This window comes from Acartia tonsa, chromosome 8, assembly GCF_053477335.1.
Source record: "Acartia tonsa isolate MP-2025a chromosome 8, ASM5347733v1, whole genome shotgun sequence".
NCBI classification, from domain to species: Eukaryota; Metazoa; Arthropoda; class Copepoda; order Calanoida; family Acartiidae; genus Acartia; species Acartia tonsa.
In genome coordinates, this window is record NC_137267.1 from 5,035,425 (window position 1) to 5,055,156 (window position 19,732).

Below are 19,732 nucleotides of genomic sequence, written 5' to 3' on the forward strand. Positions count from 1 at the left end.
GTATTTGCTATTAGTCAGAAAAAATCTAACATAATATATATTTATTTTTCTAAATTGTAGATCTTCTATATATTTTTTTTCTTTAAATAAACTCCTATTTATTTTTTAAATAAACTTTTATCTTGACAAATTATACTATTATACAAATTATTTTCAGATGATATTTATGCACCAATGCAAAGTTCAAAAGTTTCTCATCATGCAACAAAATCTTTTAAGACTGAGGTAAAATATCTAAAAAATTAGTAAATAAACTTTTTTTTGCAGACATAAAGCCTTATTAAGATGATATTAATTAACTTTAATGTTAGGCAATTATTTTCTTTGTTTATAAAAATATGTACATATGTTAAATTGCTTTCAGACAAGACCATGATTAGCTTTAAAACAAATTTACAAACAATAATTCTTTGACATCACTGATACCAAAAAGTATTTTCAGACTTTTCGAAAAGAAGGCATTAATCTTTCAGCTTTTCCAATAATTCAAAATGCTATTCTTTAATCATTTCACGTCTATTGTATGATCCAATGACCTCTAAAACAATAATTTACCAAATGTTTTCATAAGACATGAGTTTTTATGCAAAATTAATCTTGTTTATATTTAGAATTGTAATCCATTTCTGGCAGTTGGAGTGGCCATGGGATGTCTCCTAATTGTGGCCTCTGTTATGATGTGCTTTCTGGCTCAGAAACTAAGAAAGGTAGGTAGTGAAAATTGTATCTGGCTAAAATAACGGTACTAACCATCCATTCCCTTTACTACATCCTCTCCTCAATTTTCTCCTCTGGATGAACAAATTCACCAATAAATGATGTCCATGCTAGCAAACTAAATTGACGTCAATTTTTCCCCTGTCATAATATTCAAGTGTATTTTATATCCAAATGGATTTATTATTACTTGGATCTTACACTAGATTTCATGTGAAGCAAATAGAGTAAAACTCGCAGCGGGCTAAGAAAACGGTACTCACCGTCCACCCCCTTCATCCCATCCCTTTCTCTCCTACGATCTGAACAACTAATGAGGTCCATTTTAGTAACCTAAATTGATGGCAATTTTCCCCTGTCAAAATATCCCTTTTCCTAGTTGTTTAGGATAGCTATGTTAAGCAAGTCTTAAGCCTTTTTATGTTAAGAGCTTAGCTGAAGCTAAATACCACAGTACAGAAGCATACCTACAAAGAGAGAGAAACAGATTTGGATTCTTTGGATCAACAGTATATAGATCAGATGCATGACGGGTAACATTTTAAAAATTAGTTAGAAAAAAATATACCCAAATACTAAAGTAAATGATTTGATAGGCAGGGGTGAAATAACTTAATGTTTATGGGGTACCAACTTTCAATTGGGAATCTAAATATAAGCCATGAGCAAATAAAAAATTTACACAGCCAAGTTACCACAAAAGATCAGAAAGCAATTTGCTAGCAGACAAAAAAGTCCGCACCACTAGAACCAGATAGTTGTCTAGGTTTTCCATCTAATTTATACATTTTTTGTCTGAATGATAAAAGGTATATATAAATCCTTCCAATTCTTATCAATAACTTGTAAATATTAGGGAAAGAAATTGATGTAGATTAATTCAACCGTAATATAAATCTACCCGTATAAAATCCAAAAGCAAAGAGTTGTACTCTCCTTTTCTTTTCAGTTTTACCATTTAACAGATTAGCACAAGATTTTTAAAGTAGATACATTTCAATATATTTGGTACTTTTATAACCTGGGTTGGACGTTGCAAAAGCAGAAATTACCAAAATAATATCATAACTAACTAACTGTAGTAAATGAGTATTGATTGATTGCTGCTTTACAGTGCGCGGAACCGCGGCATACCCACGTGCTACAGCAGACAAACAGTAGATCCATCATGGCCAACAATGAGTTTAATGTGAAGATGGACTCGCGACGGGGGAGTAGTGGTCGGAGTGGGTCGGATAATAGTACACCTACACCCATACCAAACAGGTACCAAAAATAAAGAAATGTGTATGTAGGTTTCTTCTTTAATAGAATTGTTAATGATTAAAATACTTTTTAAGCAGAGCTTTTCTATAATAAGGAGTTGTAACAGATACTCATATTATCAAGTTAGGCATATTAAAATTGTCTTATTGATTTTAAACTTTGCATAATGATTCCTATAACAGTTGGGTAAGATTTTTAAACTGTATAATCGTTTCAAAAAGTCTGTTTAAATTAAGATTTTTTTACTCTTTTGACAACAATTGTTTATGATATAATTATTCTTTTTATATGATTTTGGAACAATGATTCGTAGAACAACAAGGTACAATATTTTAAGCAAAAAATTTCTTTAATCATGTCCTAACTTGTAAGTGTGTCTTATGACAGTATTCTGCATTTACCCAGTTTGTCTTACTGACTGATTTTAGAGCGACACTTATATAGATATTGTCATCCTTGTTAAATAGCACTTATCACAACATTATAAAATTTTAAAAAATAATACAATGCATAATTTTAGAAGATATGTATCCAGTCCTAGACATAGCAGCAGTAGAAGTAGCAGGGAAAGAGATGTTTTTGGTCCTAGATCTTCTTCTTTTAGGTAAATATTTCAGAGAGTTAGTGGACATTAGGCTGTTTATTATACTAGTCCCCAAAGTTTAATAATAACATTTTCTTATTCGTTGGCTTAACAACTTTGGGGAATTTTTGAATTGAATTTGATTGGTTGGTTCATTAAGTTGAGTTTCCAACGTTTCAACCACTAATTGTAATCTACAGAAGGGGTAATTATGTGTATTATCATTGGGGATGTAAATCAATTAATCGGCCATTGTCTTATCCCTGTAATTATTTTCAAACAAAACCTGAGGTATTTGCCTACTACTGAAATATCTGATGAATAAGGAAGTGTAGGGGGATTGCTTTAACCAACATATAGATACAACTCATTAACATGCAGTTAGGACTTACAGACAATAAAATTCAATCAAAGGGCTGGTTGTCCCTAAAAGGATAAAATGGTAAATAAATGGTTTTACTTTCATGTTGAGATTTCTTATTTTTTTCAGAATAAATCGAGAGAGAATAAGTCCATTTGATAGGCGAGCCTCTGAGAGCTGCCGCCAGTTTGACCGGCCACATCAGCTCACATTTGCTGACAATGTCAGGGATGGCAGAAGCTCCACTCGCCTTTTCAATGGAGGTATGGATTTATGGGGTTTTTTTATAATTATAAATAGATTTGCAATAGTTAAGATTTAAATAAATAACAGGAATCTTAAGGTATAATCCAATCCTGTGTGTGTGTGTCTGTCTCTCTGTTTGTTTGTACCAAATGATCTCGCTAACCTTCTCATAGGTCCTGGGAAGGGATACAACTATTTTGGGGGAGGGTAACACTGCCCTTCTAAGATAAATCGCCTCTAGAAAAAATTACCCCCCCCAAAAAAAAATTTTTTTTTTTACTTTTTCTATTAAAATCTAAAATAATAAATTCGACTCTCCCCTTCTCAAGTGCCCCAAGAGGTTTTGATAAAATAACAAACGCATCCAACGATTATAAATTACCCCTTCTGTAGATGTATTGGTATTGGTTGAAAAGTTTGGAGAAAACTAGTTTATAAACAATCAACATTCAATATGTACCAAAATATAAGTACCAAAAGTTCTTGAGCTTTTGAATAAAATAACTTGGTTATAAAATATGAGTACCAATGTAATTTACAGTCCAAAGTCCCCTCCCTAACTTATTAATTTAAATATCAATTTAAACAACAGAATAATTCTATTTATACGTCATAATTCTCCACACAGTATTTAGAGGTTTGAATAAGCCATAAGTGGATTTTTGGACTTTGCCTAAATTATAAAAAAGTTTTTTTCAGGTAATAAGGAATAATTTATTTAAAATTATAAATTTTGTAGGTGTAACTCCAAGAAGAGCAATAAGTGTTGATGATCAACTTAACAGTTTACACATGGAACAACAACAGGAAGGATATCATAATATGCAACTCATTTATTGGCCATATTGTTCATCCAATAGGAGGGGATGGGGTAAAGAGAGAAATTGTTAATTTGGCCCGCTTTATGTTTTACTTTATTAATGGTCATAAAAATCTGGTGCAAGATCCAAGTAATAATATACCCATTGATATCGTTGATTACTACAACAACAAAATAATTGTGTTTCTACTTAAAGGATTCAAAGTAGTTGCAATAAAACAAAGTATATCATCTTAATTCTATAAGATTTTGAAGATCATTAAATCAACAACTAATTATCAAAGCTATTTTACAAGCCCCTACCAATGTCCTGATATTTTAAATATTAATATTTAAGTTATAAAATAATATTATTTCTAAAGGTATAGTTAAAAAAGATATTAATTTAAAAACTTGATTAATTTTAAAATGTTGGACATACTGAAAGGTTAAACACAAAAATCTTATCTTTTTTAAATATGTATCATACTGCTGGTTATCAATATAACCACCTAGCAATCAATTTCATGATACATGATATACATTATTAACTAGAGTTCTGCAAATCTTATTTTATCTTACTGCATTCCATGCAATATAGCCTTTTTACAATTTAATGTTTAGAAAGTTTTTCAACCTAACAAATTGATATGATAATGGTATCCATTAACATATAGAGTTCCTCAAATCAACCTTTCAAACAGCCATCTACCAGAACTCTTAACACAAGGCTCATGTCAGAAATGAGAAGAAGACTTATTCAACTAAAGGTAATCAGTTCATTACTGTAAGAATTTGATTTTAAATTCCCAACCTCATTCATATCATATTCAAGTACCAATTTTTGTTTTTTTCTTGTCATGGATAAGTATAAGCTCCTAGGGGATGAAATTTGAACTTGAAATTTTTAAACTGAATGTTTTCAAAAATTAGTTTTTTGGATTTTCAAGTTGTCAGATATGAAATCTACGCATCTTGTATAGCTAGATGGCAGTGATCTTGTTAAGATTGGGAATTTCAAACTACATAAGTTTTAAAAGTAATGAACTGTTGGTAGGCATATGTACACAGTATACTAGCTAAATCAGATAATACTAGAATTCTACATGTTATTCATAAAATGCAAAACTTCGAACTTTATCTACTATTAAAAAAGAAATACCTAAGTTAGAAAGATTGGGTAAAGTAAATAAAATTAATGATGCTTACAAGTAAATTATCAATTACTGATAAAAAAAATCTCAATAGGTTTCTTTTAAAATTATAATTGATGAGGAATAGCAGGACCAGGGGCTACTATTCAGCCGATTAATTCCATTTGAAATTGCCGAAAGTTAAATATTTTGTTGGCGAAAAACTTGCTTTTATGTAACTGAAGGGAAGTGGGTAAGAAGGGGGAGAAATAAGGGAATGGGGTTGTGGAAATTTCAACTTATAATTGTTTGTCAGAATCACGAGCCTTTTCCCCTGAGCAGGATTAAATGAGTAAAATATAATCAATTTTCCAATATGGCTTTGAAACGAGGATTTTTTTCCATTGGATTAGAACCGGTTCTCTGCATACTGAAAAATCATGTATAATTTTTTTTAATTCTAATATCCAGAGAAAGCTGTGTAAAATAACTATTCTGATTTTTAATGCTACATTATCTAAAAATAATTTCTTTGTTTTAGGATGCAAAGGGCAATGATCCTGCTCAAGTTGTTGCCAGACCTCCAGTTTCTATACCTGGACTTGAGGATCTACATGGAAACTATTCCAGCCTTACAGGGGTTGCTACAATCAGGTATATCAATAAATGTAGTAATTATTTTTTTTAATTATCCTAAAAAAATGTTTCTTGGAGTAAGATGGGAAGGTTTTTTTTCTATTTCTGTATTAATTGACAGATCATTAGTTGATAAAGCAGATAGAATTTGGATAAAAAGTTTGTTTCAACATATTGCTTAATATTTTGATATTTTAGTTTGTCTGCTGAAAGTGATGACTTTGTCTACACACCTGGTCAAGTAGGTAAGACATTTTCCAGAGACTGGGGACCAAGATTCTGACAAACAAATCTAATTTCTCTTCTTACCTACTTCCCTTGAGTTAGAACACAAAACAAGTTTTAGGCCAAAATTATCCCACAAAAATATCCAAATTTTCAATTATTATTGAAATAATTTGCTAAATCATGTCCCCTGCATTTTTTAAATATAGTTTTAATCTTATTATTTGATCTACTTAGTTTACTATCTTTTTAGTAGCGAAGCTACTCTATAATTTGAAATGTCCGTCTGTATGTATGTCTGAAACGTTTTGGGGGAAACGTGATTTACTCGGCTAGATAGACAGCTGAAATTTTTAGTGATTAAATAAGTTATCATTTTTCATATTTTCACTAAGTTTCATTGAGATATGTCAATTAATTGGGGTGCTAGATCGATTCCTAGATTTTTAAGTTTTCATGATTTTCTCGATTCCTATTAAAGATAGAAGTCTAAAATTTTCAAGGATCAAATAAATTCAAATTCTGCACACTTCTATAAAGTTTTGGTGAGATTTGCTTATTGGTTGGGGTGCTAGATCGATTCCTAGTTTTTTAAGTGTTCAAGCTTTTTTTCAACTCCAGTCCAGATAGATGGCTGAAATTTTCAGGGATTGAATAAGTTTACAGTTTACATAATTCCACAAAGTTTCATTAAGATTTACTTATTAGTTATAGTGCTGTATCGATTCCTAGATTTTCACATTATAAATCATGAAAGGTTTCGTGATTTTATATAAATTTTTATTTTGTGTTTAAATACTCTATAGTTCATTCTGGATGTTCTTCCATGATTTTTGAGCTTTGCTACTTATGGATGTTGTCATCCTTGTTTATTCTATTATTACCAACTAATTTAGTAATTTCATTTCAGGATCAGAAAAATCGCCGCGGTTCCGAGAAAGATTATCAAGACAATTAATGTATTGAAAAAAAATTACATTTAACACCAATGTGAAAATAAGTTAGTGAAATTTCATTAAAAGTGAAAAAAAGGAATATATTGTTAATTTATGTTAAATATATGCCTATATCTTATTATAAAAAAATAGAATACTATTTTTTTTATAAAGAGATATAGAATTCAAACAAAGATAAATGCTCAAAAATTTGTAGTAAATTGTTAATTATGTAGTGCACTTATAATGTAATTGTGTATTATGTCTTCCAAATACTTTGCATTATGTTATAATATCAACATTTTAGATTGTGTTATTTAGTTTTATAATAATATGTTAATTAAAACCTTAATATTATTAGTATAAACCCATAGTTCATAGTGAATTTAATAAAAATGAATTTTATTTGAAATATTATTGCAATAAATTGACATGTTAGTTAAGAGATATAAGTTTTCCGGAATTTTAATGTAGGGAGTAGATTTGAAATCTGCATCAAATTTTAAGGATTTTTTATAAAATTCGTTTTTTGTAAAATTCTTTATCTAAAAGCGAAAATACATTTTAAGTTAATTAATTTTGACCAATAGGATAGGTGGATTTTAAACTACCTGCGCTCTAATTGGTTGAATGATGTACGACATCCAATCAGAGCGCAGATTTTTTAAATCCACCAATCACAGATGCCAAAATTAATTAACTTAATTTGTATTTCCGCTTTTAGATAAAGAATTATACAAAAAACGAATTTTATAAAAAATCCTTAAAATTTGATGCAGATTTCAAATCTACTCCCTACATTAAAATTCCGGAAAACTTATATCTCTTAATGTTAGTGCTAGATTAAATGCAGACAAGCTTTTAGCTTTTAAGTTTTTAAACAGAATTATAATGATTTAGACCATCAACAAAAAAGACAATGGTGAAGATTGCAAAGATTGTTGGTAGACCAACTTTGTTGAACATCATGCTAAGCTTCTTTACTCTCTTAGAATACTTGTTGGATGTTTGCATAATATGAACTACTGTGTGGACAGCAATCACTATTATGGGATAGAGAAAGGTGACAATCATCCAGATATCAATCCTCTTGATGTAATTAGTGGGTGGCAGAGAGTTGAACACATCAATAAAGAGAGAGGCAAGAGTCATTAGAACAGTTGCATTGATACCAATGATACCCTCAAACATGTCACCAATAAAGTAGTTGGTCAGTTGATTGATTAAAACTAAATAAATAAATAGTAAAATAGAATAACATGTCAATTTTGATACATCTGAAGTGTTATTACAAGATGGTACACTAAAATCTTACCTAGAGTAAAAGTGGGCAAGATTGTGTTTAGCAGAATGGGATTCAGGTTCCTTTTCATTTTCAACTGTATGCTATAAGAAGATCTTCCCTAAAAAGAATGTTGGGCTTTAGAGATTTAATTGTAATTTTCAATAATTGAGCAGTTAAGTATGAGAATTATACAAAGACTATTCTTGTATTCATTCGAAACCAATTAAAATCAGGTGGATTTGAACCGGTTCTCATCCATACAAAAAAAACTATGTCTAGCATCATATAATATATTTTATATCCGCGGAAAGCTGTTTATAATACAATGCAAGAAATAACTATTATTATATACTATTTTAGTAATTACCTTGAGAAGTGTTTTTTCAAATCCTTTTAGTTTGATGTCAAAAGTTGAGTATGAAGTAGCATCATTTTTTATATCAAGACTGACATTCATATCATCATTTCCATTTGCAATATAGAAATCTATAGAGCAAATCTAAAACAAAATATATAAGAAAATTAATTTGAATATTTTCATTCTTTAACTGTAAATTGTTTTTTAATTAAACTAAAAAAGTTATTTTACTTGATCTATTTGGATGATTGTATTTTAATTTAATTTCATAAGGTATTTTTGGCTGATATAAGAGAAAATAAATTCTTTACTTGGGTGTCAAATGGGTAGTGCTTCCAATTAAAGATACACAGAAGCATTTGAGTGTATTCATTCTCCTTGTCTAAAACAATATCTTTTCCTTCATAGATAAAATCAAACAAAATGTGTTCTAGATCAGCAGAAAAGGACTTGTTTGGTGATATTAGTTGAGCATGAACAATACTTTGCATTTCTTGTTCTATGTACATTGTATGTACAGTGTTCTCTGTGTTTTTGATCACCAGATCTGGAACCCAAAGTTTATCATACCATTCTTCAAATGATATCTGATTTCTGTAGTCAGAAATGATTTTTTTGTTTTTTTTAAACAAGATCAATCAAAAAAGACAATTGAAAAATGTATTTAATGGAAGTTACTTGTTAATAGTGGACAATTAATCAATTTCATATGTTTGGTATATTGTTGAAAATTAAACATTAGAAGCAAATCCTAATTATTATAAATAATATAAAAAAATCAATCCTTGAATTTGGATCTAGATTTTTAAATTTCAGCCTTTTATCAGTCCAATCAGACTGAATTCCAAATTTTAGCATAAATCTTGAATTATAAGCCTCTAGTTGTGTCAGAACATGGATATTGAATCTACAAATACAAAGCAATTAGATTTGCAATATTTGAATTTTAGATTTAAATTATGAGAATACATTAACCAAACAAAATATAATTCAATCTGTAATTATGGTAATTACTTGAGGTTTAAATTGAATAATTCTGAGTTGTTTAGAGTTGGGACATCTCTGTTGTAATTATCATATTTTATAATCATTGAGCAGGACTTTTCATCTAATTCATCTAAAAAGAATCTAAATGAACATGTATAATATTTTGTTTTTATATTTTATTGTGGAAAAATTATTATAAACCCAAATTGTTTTTTTTTCTTTAATTGCCATTTATTTTGATTTTATATTTTTGATATATACCTGTGCAATCTATCTGTTGATCACATCTTTTGTACATTGAAACACAAGATCCATCACCACATCCAAATTCATGATCATTGCATGCATTGAACAATAGTTCAACCTCTGACCCATCACATTTGCTCCATTTCTTGTGTCCCAAAGGAAAACCAAAATCCCGTCTGGAAAGCAATTTTACTCCTTCAGCTGAAATGAGGTACCAGGTATTTTTTATTTTTCCAACTCTTGAACCATCAAAGCCATGAAACATAAGAGGTGATGGGCTAGATTCTTCAAGCACAAAACGCATTTCATTGTATTGAGGAAATATACTTTTAATGTTGTGAATGTAAAACACCAAACTTTCCGTTACTTCACATGTGACAAACAACTTTTCCATACACATCTTATCAATTATTTGGGTGTTTTGGGTGTTTGGACCCTGCATTGCTACACAATTCTCAAGATTTTCACCATTAGGCTCTCCCCATCTCCATGTAAGTTGAGTTTCATTAATGTTAAGTCCATCTGGAGAAATATAGTTATTTTCATCAAGTTTATCTGAATAACCAGCCCATAATTCATAATTACCACTTAATAGTCCTTTACCAGTTCTTATGTCTGTATTTTTTAATGATGTAGTGTAAGCATGAACATTTGCCTTGAGCTGCCTAAATCATTTTAAAAAATTCTTTAATTAAATTTAAATATTAGATATATTTTTCTTGATAAGAGTGCAGAAAATGTTGAAAAACAACAGTTAAAGTTACATACTTGCAAGAGATAATTCCTTCAGTGTAACTTTGTTTTGATAGCACTGTTAGGCCAAGGGTCTCTGGCAAACAAAATAAGCCAGTACCAAGTTCTCTATAACCTACATTGCTAGATGTCACATTAAAGTTTGAGGACCATGAAAATATATTTCCTTCTGCCTCCTGATTATTACAGGTTGTCCATTGAATCATCTGATCATCTGAATCATCAATAAATAGTTTTTGTAAATGCTTTGAACATAAAAATCATATCTTTTTAATATTACTTTATGTATTGTACCTGTAAAAACATAATCCCAAATCTGTAAATCTGATACCCTTCCAGACTTCAAAATACCAACTTGTATTCCATAACTTGGGTCCAGTTCAAAAGCTGTAACATTTCTGAGAAAAGGAGCTCCTTTCTTAAATTTGACCACTCCATTTCTTAATTAAATTTGGATAACATACCTTGTTTATAAATTTTTAAACTTTAATCTCTATATTTGAGAAAGAAAATTTTAGGATTATTAAATAACCAATAATATTATGTTATCAATGTGTTCCTGACAATAGTAGCCACATTGTTTTGTAGATCTGTAACAATTAAAAAATTAATGTTATACAGTATTGTTTTTTTAATTCACCTGATATTTTAACTTTTTATCATCCTTTATTCATAATGATTAAAAATATTTACCCACTGCTGTACAAACACTATGCCATTTGAAAGGTTTCATTTCAGCTTTCAGCAATAAAAACTAAGAAATTATTTCAGTTATAATATACGCATATTTTGGTAATATATATTTTTTGTCTATTAGTTTATGGCTAGAATAGGATAGGTTTTTTTGGGTGTCAAAAAAAGTAACAGGATATGTGTCTGTCTCTATTTTTTTTCAAAAACTAAACTTAAAATAGGGGGTTGTAGACTGCCCTTTCCCAAAAAATGACCCTCCCACTCCCCCCCCTAGACTCTAGGGGACTAGTTAATATAAATTGAATCTTACTTGAATATGATGAACTCTAACCATGAAATATTTAAAGTCCTCATCTATAGGTTCAATTTGAAAGAACTGTATCTCCGGACCTAGTACTCCTCTTTCTATAGCTGACAGTTGCTTGATGCTGAAATCAAAATATAATTTTAGTAGCAAAGTATTTTATAATTAATTTTGTCTGCCGTTGGATGGAGGGAGGGGACAGTGGCTATTCTTCACATACTCTTTTAATTAATTCTTTCAGTCCATTCATTTACTTTTAGTAATATTTTGCTGTAATGTTGTTGTTAATTGAATTAAATTCTGGTGTGGAAATGTATAGAGAACAATGACATATGATAACTTTGAAAATACACTAAGGATTAGAAAACTTTAATATCACTATTTAAAAAGTATTACTCTATAAAATAAACTTACCCTATCATTTGTGACAAGAATGACTCCTGATTAAACCTAAGTAAACATTTCAGTAGAATAATTTGTTTTTATAACCAGTCCCTGGTTAAAACACATATGTAATTTCTTTACTTTAAATCTAGCAGCTTTGCAACTATAGGCCCATATGGGCTACTTGAGGGAAGGGGGAGGGGGTAGGAGGGTAAGACGACCCTCTACTTTAAATTTTAGTTATAAAAAGAAAAATGAAAAAAAAATTTTTGGGGGGGGATAAGATTTTTTCCAGGGACGGTTTTTTGTGAGGTTGGAGGTTATACCCTGTCAAAAATTGTGATTAATCTTCACTGGAGTTTTTCTATAAAAGAGAACCATATCAGTACAGTTGTTAGCTACAGACAGGCAAACATGTTGTTACTTTTCTATTAGGATAATGACTATACTAAAAGTATAAATCCAACCTAAAGCAAAATGTAAAATCTTTGATTGATGAAGTTGTGCTTATGTTCAATGTATAATCCAACTCAGTATCTGAAATTAAACAAGGATGACAACATCCATAAAAGCGAAGCACTGGCACGGTAGGACAAACGGACATTAACACTTGTATAGTGTCAGAACTGAATAATCAGAATATAAATGTATAAGAGTCACAGCAAAATTGTAAGTATATTTGTTAAAAAACTGCTCGATGCAGGATAATGTTTATGGACATACTTACATTTTTAGGACTTGATTATAAAGTTCCTTCGCTTATTACAATATACTTTGTTTTCCCAGGAATCAATATACCAAAAATCAAATCAATCCAATGATTAGATCACATAAAAATTTGTTGTTAAAAAAGTAAAAAAATCAACATGTTTAAAATGGACGTACGGACTTTTTGGTAATGATTATGGAGTTGCTACGCTTTCTAAATCGTACCTAACTACTAAAGGAATCACCATGTAAAAATCTCAACAGGGGGGTAAATAAAAGAATTTATGCCTAAATATTTTACCTGGGGGTAAAATTACATAGGGGGGAGTTAGGAAATTAGCACCCCTAAATTATTTTTTTAATTTGGGTAAAAACCAAAAAATTAAGGTGGGGAGGGAAATTTAATTCATTTTAAAAAACTGCAATTTTCTTTGGAGGGGTTAATCACCCAATACCATCCCCCCCCCCCCCTAATTCTACTTGTACATCTTTGGTCCACTGAGCTATAATTAAAGATGATTTTAGTCTTCTTTTGTTAAAATTATTGAAATAACCTTTAGATTTGGTGGGTGGTGGTGGTTTTTTGTTACAATCTAAAATAAAATTCTTACAATTATGTACATACATATCACAAGAGTAAGATTATCAAGTCTTAAAATGTTGGAAACCAAATTAGAGAAAAATTCTATTGAATATAATCTAAGGTTGTTATTGATGAATTATAACTGGATCACTAAATTTAAGTTTAAATGTATATCATGAAACTACCTCTTTTGAATTCATGATGTTGTTAATGCTTAAAAGCTTATTACCCTGAACTGCAGCTGGTTTTCTAATCTTGTAAGCTGTAGTTATGGTGGTTGCCTGAATGTTTGTTAAAAATTCAAACAGAGCAATGCCTATCAATAGAATTAACACAGAAGTCTTCATGATTAGACAGCTTCTATTGTACTGAAGACCATAACTATTGGAATTCAAAGAGAATAAATGGTTTTTTCAAAGGAAGTTTAAAAGTTATTTTTTTAATGTTTCTAGATTTTAAAACATGTACATATGTATATAGAATGATAATGAATGTTTGACCTTCAGACATAGACTTGAACCATCTATGCCCAAGACTGTCAGACAGTAGCCTACAGGTAGGGAGTGGACTTATGACTCTAAATAATACTGGTACCCAAAGTTTTATAAACACATTCCCTTGTGAACTTTGTCTACTTTTATTGAATTTTGATTGGTTGGCTCAAAACTTGCACTGTCCAAAGTTTTTGAAATACAGTTTTTTTCAATAGTTTCTTTTTTAATAATTTTCTTACTTACCATTAACAGCTTATTATGAAAGGATATGAATTAGTATAATATAAAAGAATGTAAAATAATTAAAAAGGACTGTCTGTGTATTTTGTTATTAGATATATAAATATTTGTGATAATCCTATAATATTTCTTAGGTTAGCATGGGTAACCCTAGAAAATTTTACATAATTTGGCCCATTGAGCTCAAAACTTTTGCTTTTCCATTTGAGTAAAAGCAAAATAAATCAGAAATAAGTTTTCAAATCATACTTTATACAAGAGGCTTTGCCAAAAGAGGCCACTATGGACAATTGAGGGGGGAGAATTTAGTTTGAAAAAGAAAAAGTAAAAAAACATTTTTTAGATTAAATTTAAGATTAAAGAAGAACCATATCAGTTGAGCAGTTACAGAGATCCTTTGGTACAGACAGACAAACAGATCCTATTACTTTTTTACAAGGATTGAAAATTAAACTTGATACACAGACCTTCCATAATGAACATTATTTTCTGATTAATTGACAACATTATCCTCGTCATTACACATATCATTAAAGAATATCAATTATAATACAAAAGGTTAATATTAATTTATTTTAAGCTTTATATAAATGGATAATGAATATATGTAGATATTAAGACTGTGGAAAAATTGACGTCAATTCAGGTTGCTAATATGTATATACTTATAGTTCATTTATTTCACCAAGTATAGAGTGGAGGTGATGGGTTAACAGGGTTCAATATGATTTTATAACTGGTCTAAGTAATAATAAATCTATTTTTACGTATTACTTATTGTAAAGATAAAATATGAATGGCTATCTTATTAAAAGTATAGATAAATAATATTAGATTTTATAATATAATATTTAAAAATATCAAACAGTGTATTATGGAATAAATAAAAGTTTCTTGTCAAGTATTTAAATTGTTAATCACCTTTATATGGTATAATATACACCCTGTGATTGGTTGATTTATGAGATTGAATGTCCAAACGTTTCAACCACTCATAGATATTTACAGCAGGGTATATTTCATGTATCAATATTAGGGAAAGTACATCAATTTAGATCTCTGATAAATTCCAAATTAAAATAGATCCTTTATTATATTTAATTTTGTAAGTATGTAAATGTTTTATACTAGGGTTGTCATGGATATAAAATTCCAGTGCATAACAGCATAACATTTTAATACATGATAGCAGAGAACAATATATACACAGAGAAATTGAGATTTTAAACAAAGCTCTCTCTCTCTCTCTATCCTGCACTCTATCTCCAGGGATATAAAGGAATAAGACAATGGTCGATTTTGATGTACTTTTAAATGCTGCCACACACAAAAAAATTCTGTAGGTTACAATTAGTGCTTGGAACGTGTGGAAACTAAAGTTAATGAATTTAATAAAAGTCCCCAAACTTAATAAGCCAATGAATAAGAAAACTTTGGGGACTAGTATGATAAACAGCTCAATGTCTCCTCCCTGCATTCTCTCTTAATATTTTCATAAAATTCTCTTAAACAAAATATTTTATGAAATCATCTAAATTCTCAGTTAAAATAAGTTAGCCTCAGATAAAACTTCCATACTTTTTTAGATTTTTTACAATTTCTATAAAAATTTGTGCGAAGAATAAGCTCTTTTTGCCTTTTTGTTAGATATAAATAAATGTAAGGATAAGAGAATCCGCAGAAAAATGAGCCAAATCACCCCAGGAGAAAGTATACGTACTACCAGTACAAGGTAAATTGTTTATCTGATTGTATCATACACCAGAGAGGAAGGGTACAGTGGACTGTAAATCATACTGGTACCCAAAGTTTTATAAACATGATTTTTTAATTAGAGGCTAAAAAACATAGGGTACTGTATCCTTATAGCGGCTACATGATTAATGTTTGTTGGTACTTGTCTTTAAACTATCTAATAATATGCTCTTAATGATTTAACATAGGTTTTGATGACTAATGTATCCAACCCCCTTAATTTTGCCAGGTAGATGTGTATAAAAAATACATATACAAAATTTCAGTATAAATTACACTGATGACTGCCCACCTGGAGATAAAAGAACCAGGGTTGCCAGAATGGCCATGGTCCTGGAAAAAGAACTAAATCCACCGTAAGTTCATAAAAAAATTCTTATTATATGGAAATTATTTCTTCCGGTCAGATTGGGTTCTGTGTAGCACTACTGGGATAGGTAAAGTCTGCGCTGAGTTCGATAAAAAGAAAAAACTACACCTCCTTTAATTCAATTTATTATAAAAAAAAATAAGGGGGTGGGGTTCCAGTGCTTCATGGATACTTTGAGGAAAGCACCTGTCATTTCTCGGTTTTTTTCATTGATTTATTTATCACTTATCTAACTTACCCATCTAATTGTTGATGCTAATTCAATAAATGTTAACTATTACAGGCCAAGAAGACCCAAGAAAAATGGAAAGAATTATCTTGCAGTACTTTGTGTACACTGGTGTTGTCTCACATTGTGCTACATGTTTTTCTGCTTTGTTATAAAGGTAGGTTCAAATAGTATCTACGCTCCTCAGGGCACTTTAGAGAAGGGTAAATGAACCCTAACTTTCAATTTTGGTTTCAAAAAGAAAACAATTGGGCAGTTTCTCTTATTCGTCTGCTACCAAATTATTTCCTGCTACTTGGCTGGTTAATACACACCACACCATTGGTTGTTTTTTGATGACCCAATAGAAAGGCGGCACAAGGACAGTGCGAGGGGGAGATACAGTTAGTTAACCCTTTTTTCTCTCTAGTATTTTACTCTAATATTACAAACCTTCCCTGGATCTATAAGAAGCTTTACTGAAAAGGAGAACTATATTATTCCAGTGGTTAATAACATCCTTTTACTTTGTATTAGGATAATTACTAAAAACTGTTTTTCTGTATATTTAGAATGCTACAAACAATAACTTGGGTTTGAGAGGAAACAAAACCAGTTCTGAAACAGGTATGGTTGTTGTATCGCCGCAGGGAAGCATACCTTGAGTATTTGGGTCAAGTACTAAATGAAAATTCCCAAACCTCTTAATCCTTACCCTGATAAATCAGAGAAGACGACAATTCCTCCAGAGACCCCCCCTCTAGAGTTACAGTTTTCATCTCAAAATAAAGAGATTCGTGAACTATCTGTGTTTTCCTCCGTCGAACAGAGAGTACAGGATGATTGGCTGCGCGATTTAAGATCTCAAAAATCTCAATCGGGGCAAAACAGTTGTTCTTTACTCAAATTCATTCATTCTTATCACTTTTTGTAATGCTTACAACAATTATTTTTTTATAATAGAGGCTACTGAACAAAATGCCAGCTTTACTGTTCAAATATCAGATCAAACTCTCATGGATATTCCAACCACTGAGGCTTCTAATGTACTTGGGGACTATTTTGATAAAATCAAAGCTCTTGTAACTGGGACAAACACTAAACAAGAAAATGACAATCTCACAACTAATGTTGACTATAATAGATCATCAAAACACCAAAAGCAGGAAATTGACCCAATAGCTGTCCTTCTAAGCCATCAGAAGAATAACAATGAAAGTTTAACACTGGATGAAGCAGTAAGCTTTCTGTTACTTAAAAGAAGTTTAGAGTTGTCTGGTGAATTGGAAACAGAGAATCTTGTCACAGAGGAGAATGAGAATGTTACACCAAAATGTAGTGGTGAAACTAGGAAAAACAAGGTAACATTTAAATAACAAAAAAAATATATCACAAAATAAATTTATTAAGGTAACCCCAGTCTAATATCTTAATGTATTATGACTATTAAGAAACTTTATTGAACCTCTACTTAGATTCTGGCTTCTGGAAACTTGTATATTGTGCTTTGTTAAAGTTTACAAGTTAAAACATTGTTATGATATTTTTCAGAAAAGAAAGGATACTTCAGCAAATGCCTATTTCTGTGGTTACTTTGTATTTGCTACAATCTACATCATCGTAGTCTGGTAATTGTTTTTTCTATACAAAGAGATCGATAATTTGTTATGTGAAATAACATAAGCATATTTTTCAAATTTTCAATTTTTTCTGGTGAAAATAAAAACTTGATGAAGAGTTTTATCATTATCAACAGGACTGGAGGAATAATGGATTCAGAGGACACTGGAAATCAACAGCCTGAGCTGAAAGATTGCAAAGTTGAATTTAATAGCAGAACACAGGAATATTTTATATTGATTAAAATCATTTTGACAGATGATGCAAAGAAAATATCAAAAAAGTAAACAAATGAGTGGATTTGGATAATATAAGATTATGTGTCATTTGTATTGGAATTCTAATTATAATTCTTAAGTACATGATAGCTCTACAAGCTTTTCAAAAGTATTTAAATTTAAACTTAATCTAAGAAATATAAAATATGTGTAACACAGGGATGGACAACTACTACTGTCATCAAAATTGAAATGGTTACAGTACCTGGACCACTTGGCAGAAACTACAGGATGATAAATCATGGGTATATATATAGTTTTAAAAACATAAAATGAAATTAATTATTGCAAAATTTACCAAAATTATCTACCTCAATTACATTCAAGAAGAAATTTTGGGTATTTCTTTCATGGCAATGCATTTTAAGGAACGATTCATCATATTTTCACAGTAGCTTTTTATAGTTTTTTTTAGGTTAGGTGATTGCCCTGCAGGTTTAGGCAATTGGCCCTGAATAGTTAGAACTCCCAACAGGGGCTAGAAATAGGAGAAATTTTACTGTGACAAAAAAAACTAATCACCCCTTATGAGGCATTGCTACAAAAAGGACTATAGCAGAAATCTTTTCAGGGGTCAAAAGAGTTTAGAGCCAAGAAGATTGCCTAATGAGGGTGAACTCCTTTGCACCTGTTCAACTTGTGTCTACAGAAGAAATGGACTTGGATCTAATCCGGACAGTAAGTTTTACATTATGAATAAAGGGCCAAAATCTTAAATATAAGTTGATTTAATCTGTAAAAATTTCAAAAATCAATAACTCAATTACTATTTTAGTGTTTTTCCACCGGTCTTCTAAAACTGACTTCCCTCCAGCCTACAAAGACCTTTTCATGGAGCCTAGACCACCTTCTTACTCACAGGTATAAGAGTAATATTCTATTTTTAGCTTCAATTAAATTAACTTTAATTAAGTTTTTAAAAATAATATGTATAAGTGTTTTTGGAAATATATTTTAAAAAGGTGGGGTGTTAGTTCTTTATCTTTTACTTAATACCTGCAAGGGCTACTCTTTGTCCAATCTTCCTACTTTAAAAAAAAACAGCCCTTTCTTATTTCCAATTTATTTCAGTGCTCCCAGCCAATTCAGCTAGATTCCTTCATATGATCCATACAGAGGGAGTGTCTGATTGAATCTCCCTAACAAACATAAATTGATTCAATATAAGATTTTCAAAATTAAGTTTTAATTTTAAAATGGTTTCTTGCTAAATTATTTCACTTTTTTTTGTACTTTGATTTTTCTAAATCTGAACATGTTATCATACTCACAAATAAAATGGTTTTTTTTTAAAAATACATTTAGGCCCTGTTAACAAAAGACAAAGGTCGACCTATAGAAGCTTTAGGTTGACCGATTTTATAAAGGTATTTTTGGGTTGTACTTGTTTAGGTTGACCTACAGAAAAGATCGGTCGACCTTTAAAAGTTATTTGTAAACTGGGCATTAGATCTCTGTGATTAATGTATTAATCAAATATTTGTAGTAAAATTGTGTAATCTATACTACCCTCTTTCTGTATATTTAAAATTAAGAATACATTTCTAAAAATAGGTTTATTGATC

The 19,732-nt window shown here is 30.2% G+C and overlaps 4 protein-coding genes and 1 long non-coding RNA gene across 5 annotated transcripts in view; 2 read left to right on the forward strand and 3 right to left on the reverse strand.

Annotated features, from left to right (window-relative positions):
- Nucleotides 1–19,732, reverse strand: part of LOC145325860 (uncharacterized) — a 270,432-nt gene that overhangs the window by 112,051 nt on the left and 138,649 nt on the right. The window lies entirely within an intron of this gene.
- Nucleotides 1,150–7,251, forward strand: LOC145325859 (uncharacterized). Its single transcript, XM_080168826.1, has 9 exons — nucleotides 1,150–1,250; nucleotides 1,832–1,983; nucleotides 2,504–2,587; nucleotides 3,057–3,190; nucleotides 3,913–3,978; nucleotides 4,648–4,742; nucleotides 5,647–5,759; nucleotides 5,940–5,986; nucleotides 6,877–7,251. The coding sequence occupies exons 2-9, from the start codon at nucleotides 1,886–1,888 to the stop codon at nucleotides 6,930–6,932; spliced, it is 693 nt and encodes a 230-aa protein (XP_080024952.1). The 5' UTR covers nucleotides 1,150–1,250; nucleotides 1,832–1,885; the 3' UTR covers nucleotides 6,933–7,251.
- LOC145325370 (gamma-aminobutyric acid receptor subunit beta-like) lies at nucleotides 7,731–8,679 on the reverse strand. The gene is made up of 3 exons (XM_080168369.1): nucleotides 8,554–8,679; nucleotides 8,217–8,304; nucleotides 7,731–8,130 (listed from the first exon to the last, which is right to left on the reverse strand). Exons 1-3 carry the CDS (start codon nucleotides 8,641–8,643, stop codon nucleotides 7,778–7,780), a joined length of 531 nt encoding a protein of 176 aa, XP_080024495.1. The 5' UTR covers nucleotides 8,644–8,679; the 3' UTR covers nucleotides 7,731–7,777.
- LOC145325494 (uncharacterized) lies at nucleotides 9,618–11,949 on the reverse strand. The gene is made up of 4 exons (XM_080168477.1): nucleotides 11,942–11,949; nucleotides 10,825–10,970; nucleotides 10,546–10,744; nucleotides 9,618–10,442 (listed from the first exon to the last, which is right to left on the reverse strand). Exons 1-4 carry the CDS (start codon nucleotides 11,947–11,949, stop codon nucleotides 9,752–9,754), a joined length of 1,044 nt encoding a protein of 347 aa, XP_080024603.1. The 3' UTR covers nucleotides 9,618–9,751.
- LOC145325371 (uncharacterized) lies at nucleotides 15,531–19,720 on the forward strand. The gene is made up of 11 exons (XM_080168370.1): nucleotides 15,531–15,668; nucleotides 15,958–16,047; nucleotides 16,345–16,447; nucleotides 16,842–16,896; nucleotides 17,233–17,630; nucleotides 17,821–17,897; nucleotides 18,026–18,106; nucleotides 18,320–18,412; nucleotides 18,739–18,845; nucleotides 18,943–19,028; nucleotides 19,239–19,720. Exons 1-11 carry the CDS (start codon nucleotides 15,622–15,624, stop codon nucleotides 19,272–19,274), a joined length of 1,173 nt encoding a protein of 390 aa, XP_080024496.1. The 5' UTR covers nucleotides 15,531–15,621; the 3' UTR covers nucleotides 19,275–19,720.

Bases quoted from the DNA above. Each gene is read 5' to 3' on its own strand.
- LOC145325859 (XM_080168826.1), top strand. From the start codon at position 1,886: ATGGCCAACAATGAGTTTAATGTGAAGATGGACTCGCGACGGGGGAGT. The intron at 3,191-3,912 runs GTATGGATTTAT...TAAATTTTGTAG, and splicing joins CACTCGCCTTTTCAATGGAG to GTGTAACTCCAAGAAGAGCA. The intron at 5,760-5,939 runs GTATATCAATAA...TTGATATTTTAG, and splicing joins ACAGGGGTTGCTACAATCAG to TTTGTCTGCTGAAAGTGATG.
- LOC145325370 (XM_080168369.1), bottom strand. From the start codon at position 8,643: ATGAATGTCAGTCTTGATATAAAAAATGATGCTACTTCATACTCAACT. The intron at 8,305-8,553 runs GTAATTACTAAA...CATTCTTTTTAG, and splicing joins TTGAAAAAACACTTCTCAAG to GGAAGATCTTCTTATAGCAT. The intron at 8,131-8,216 runs GTAAGATTTTAG...TTATTTATTTAG, and splicing joins CTTGCCCACTTTTACTCTAG to TTTTAATCAATCAACTGACC.
- LOC145325494 (XM_080168477.1), bottom strand. The intron at 10,745-10,824 runs GTACAATACATA...TTGATGATTCAG, and splicing joins TTGGGATTATGTTTTTACAG to ATGATCAGATGATTCAATGG. The intron at 10,443-10,545 runs GTATGTAACTTT...AAAATGATTTAG, and splicing joins GAAGGAATTATCTCTTGCAA to GCAGCTCAAGGCAAATGTTC.
- LOC145325371 (XM_080168370.1), top strand. From the start codon at position 15,622: ATGAGCCAAATCACCCCAGGAGAAAGTATACGTACTACCAGTACAAG. The intron at 16,897-17,232 runs GTATGGTTGTTG...TTTTTATAATAG, and splicing joins CAAAACCAGTTCTGAAACAG to AGGCTACTGAACAAAATGCC. The intron at 19,029-19,238 runs GTATAAGAGTAA...AATTTATTTCAG, and splicing joins GACCACCTTCTTACTCACAG to TGCTCCCAGCCAATTCAGCT.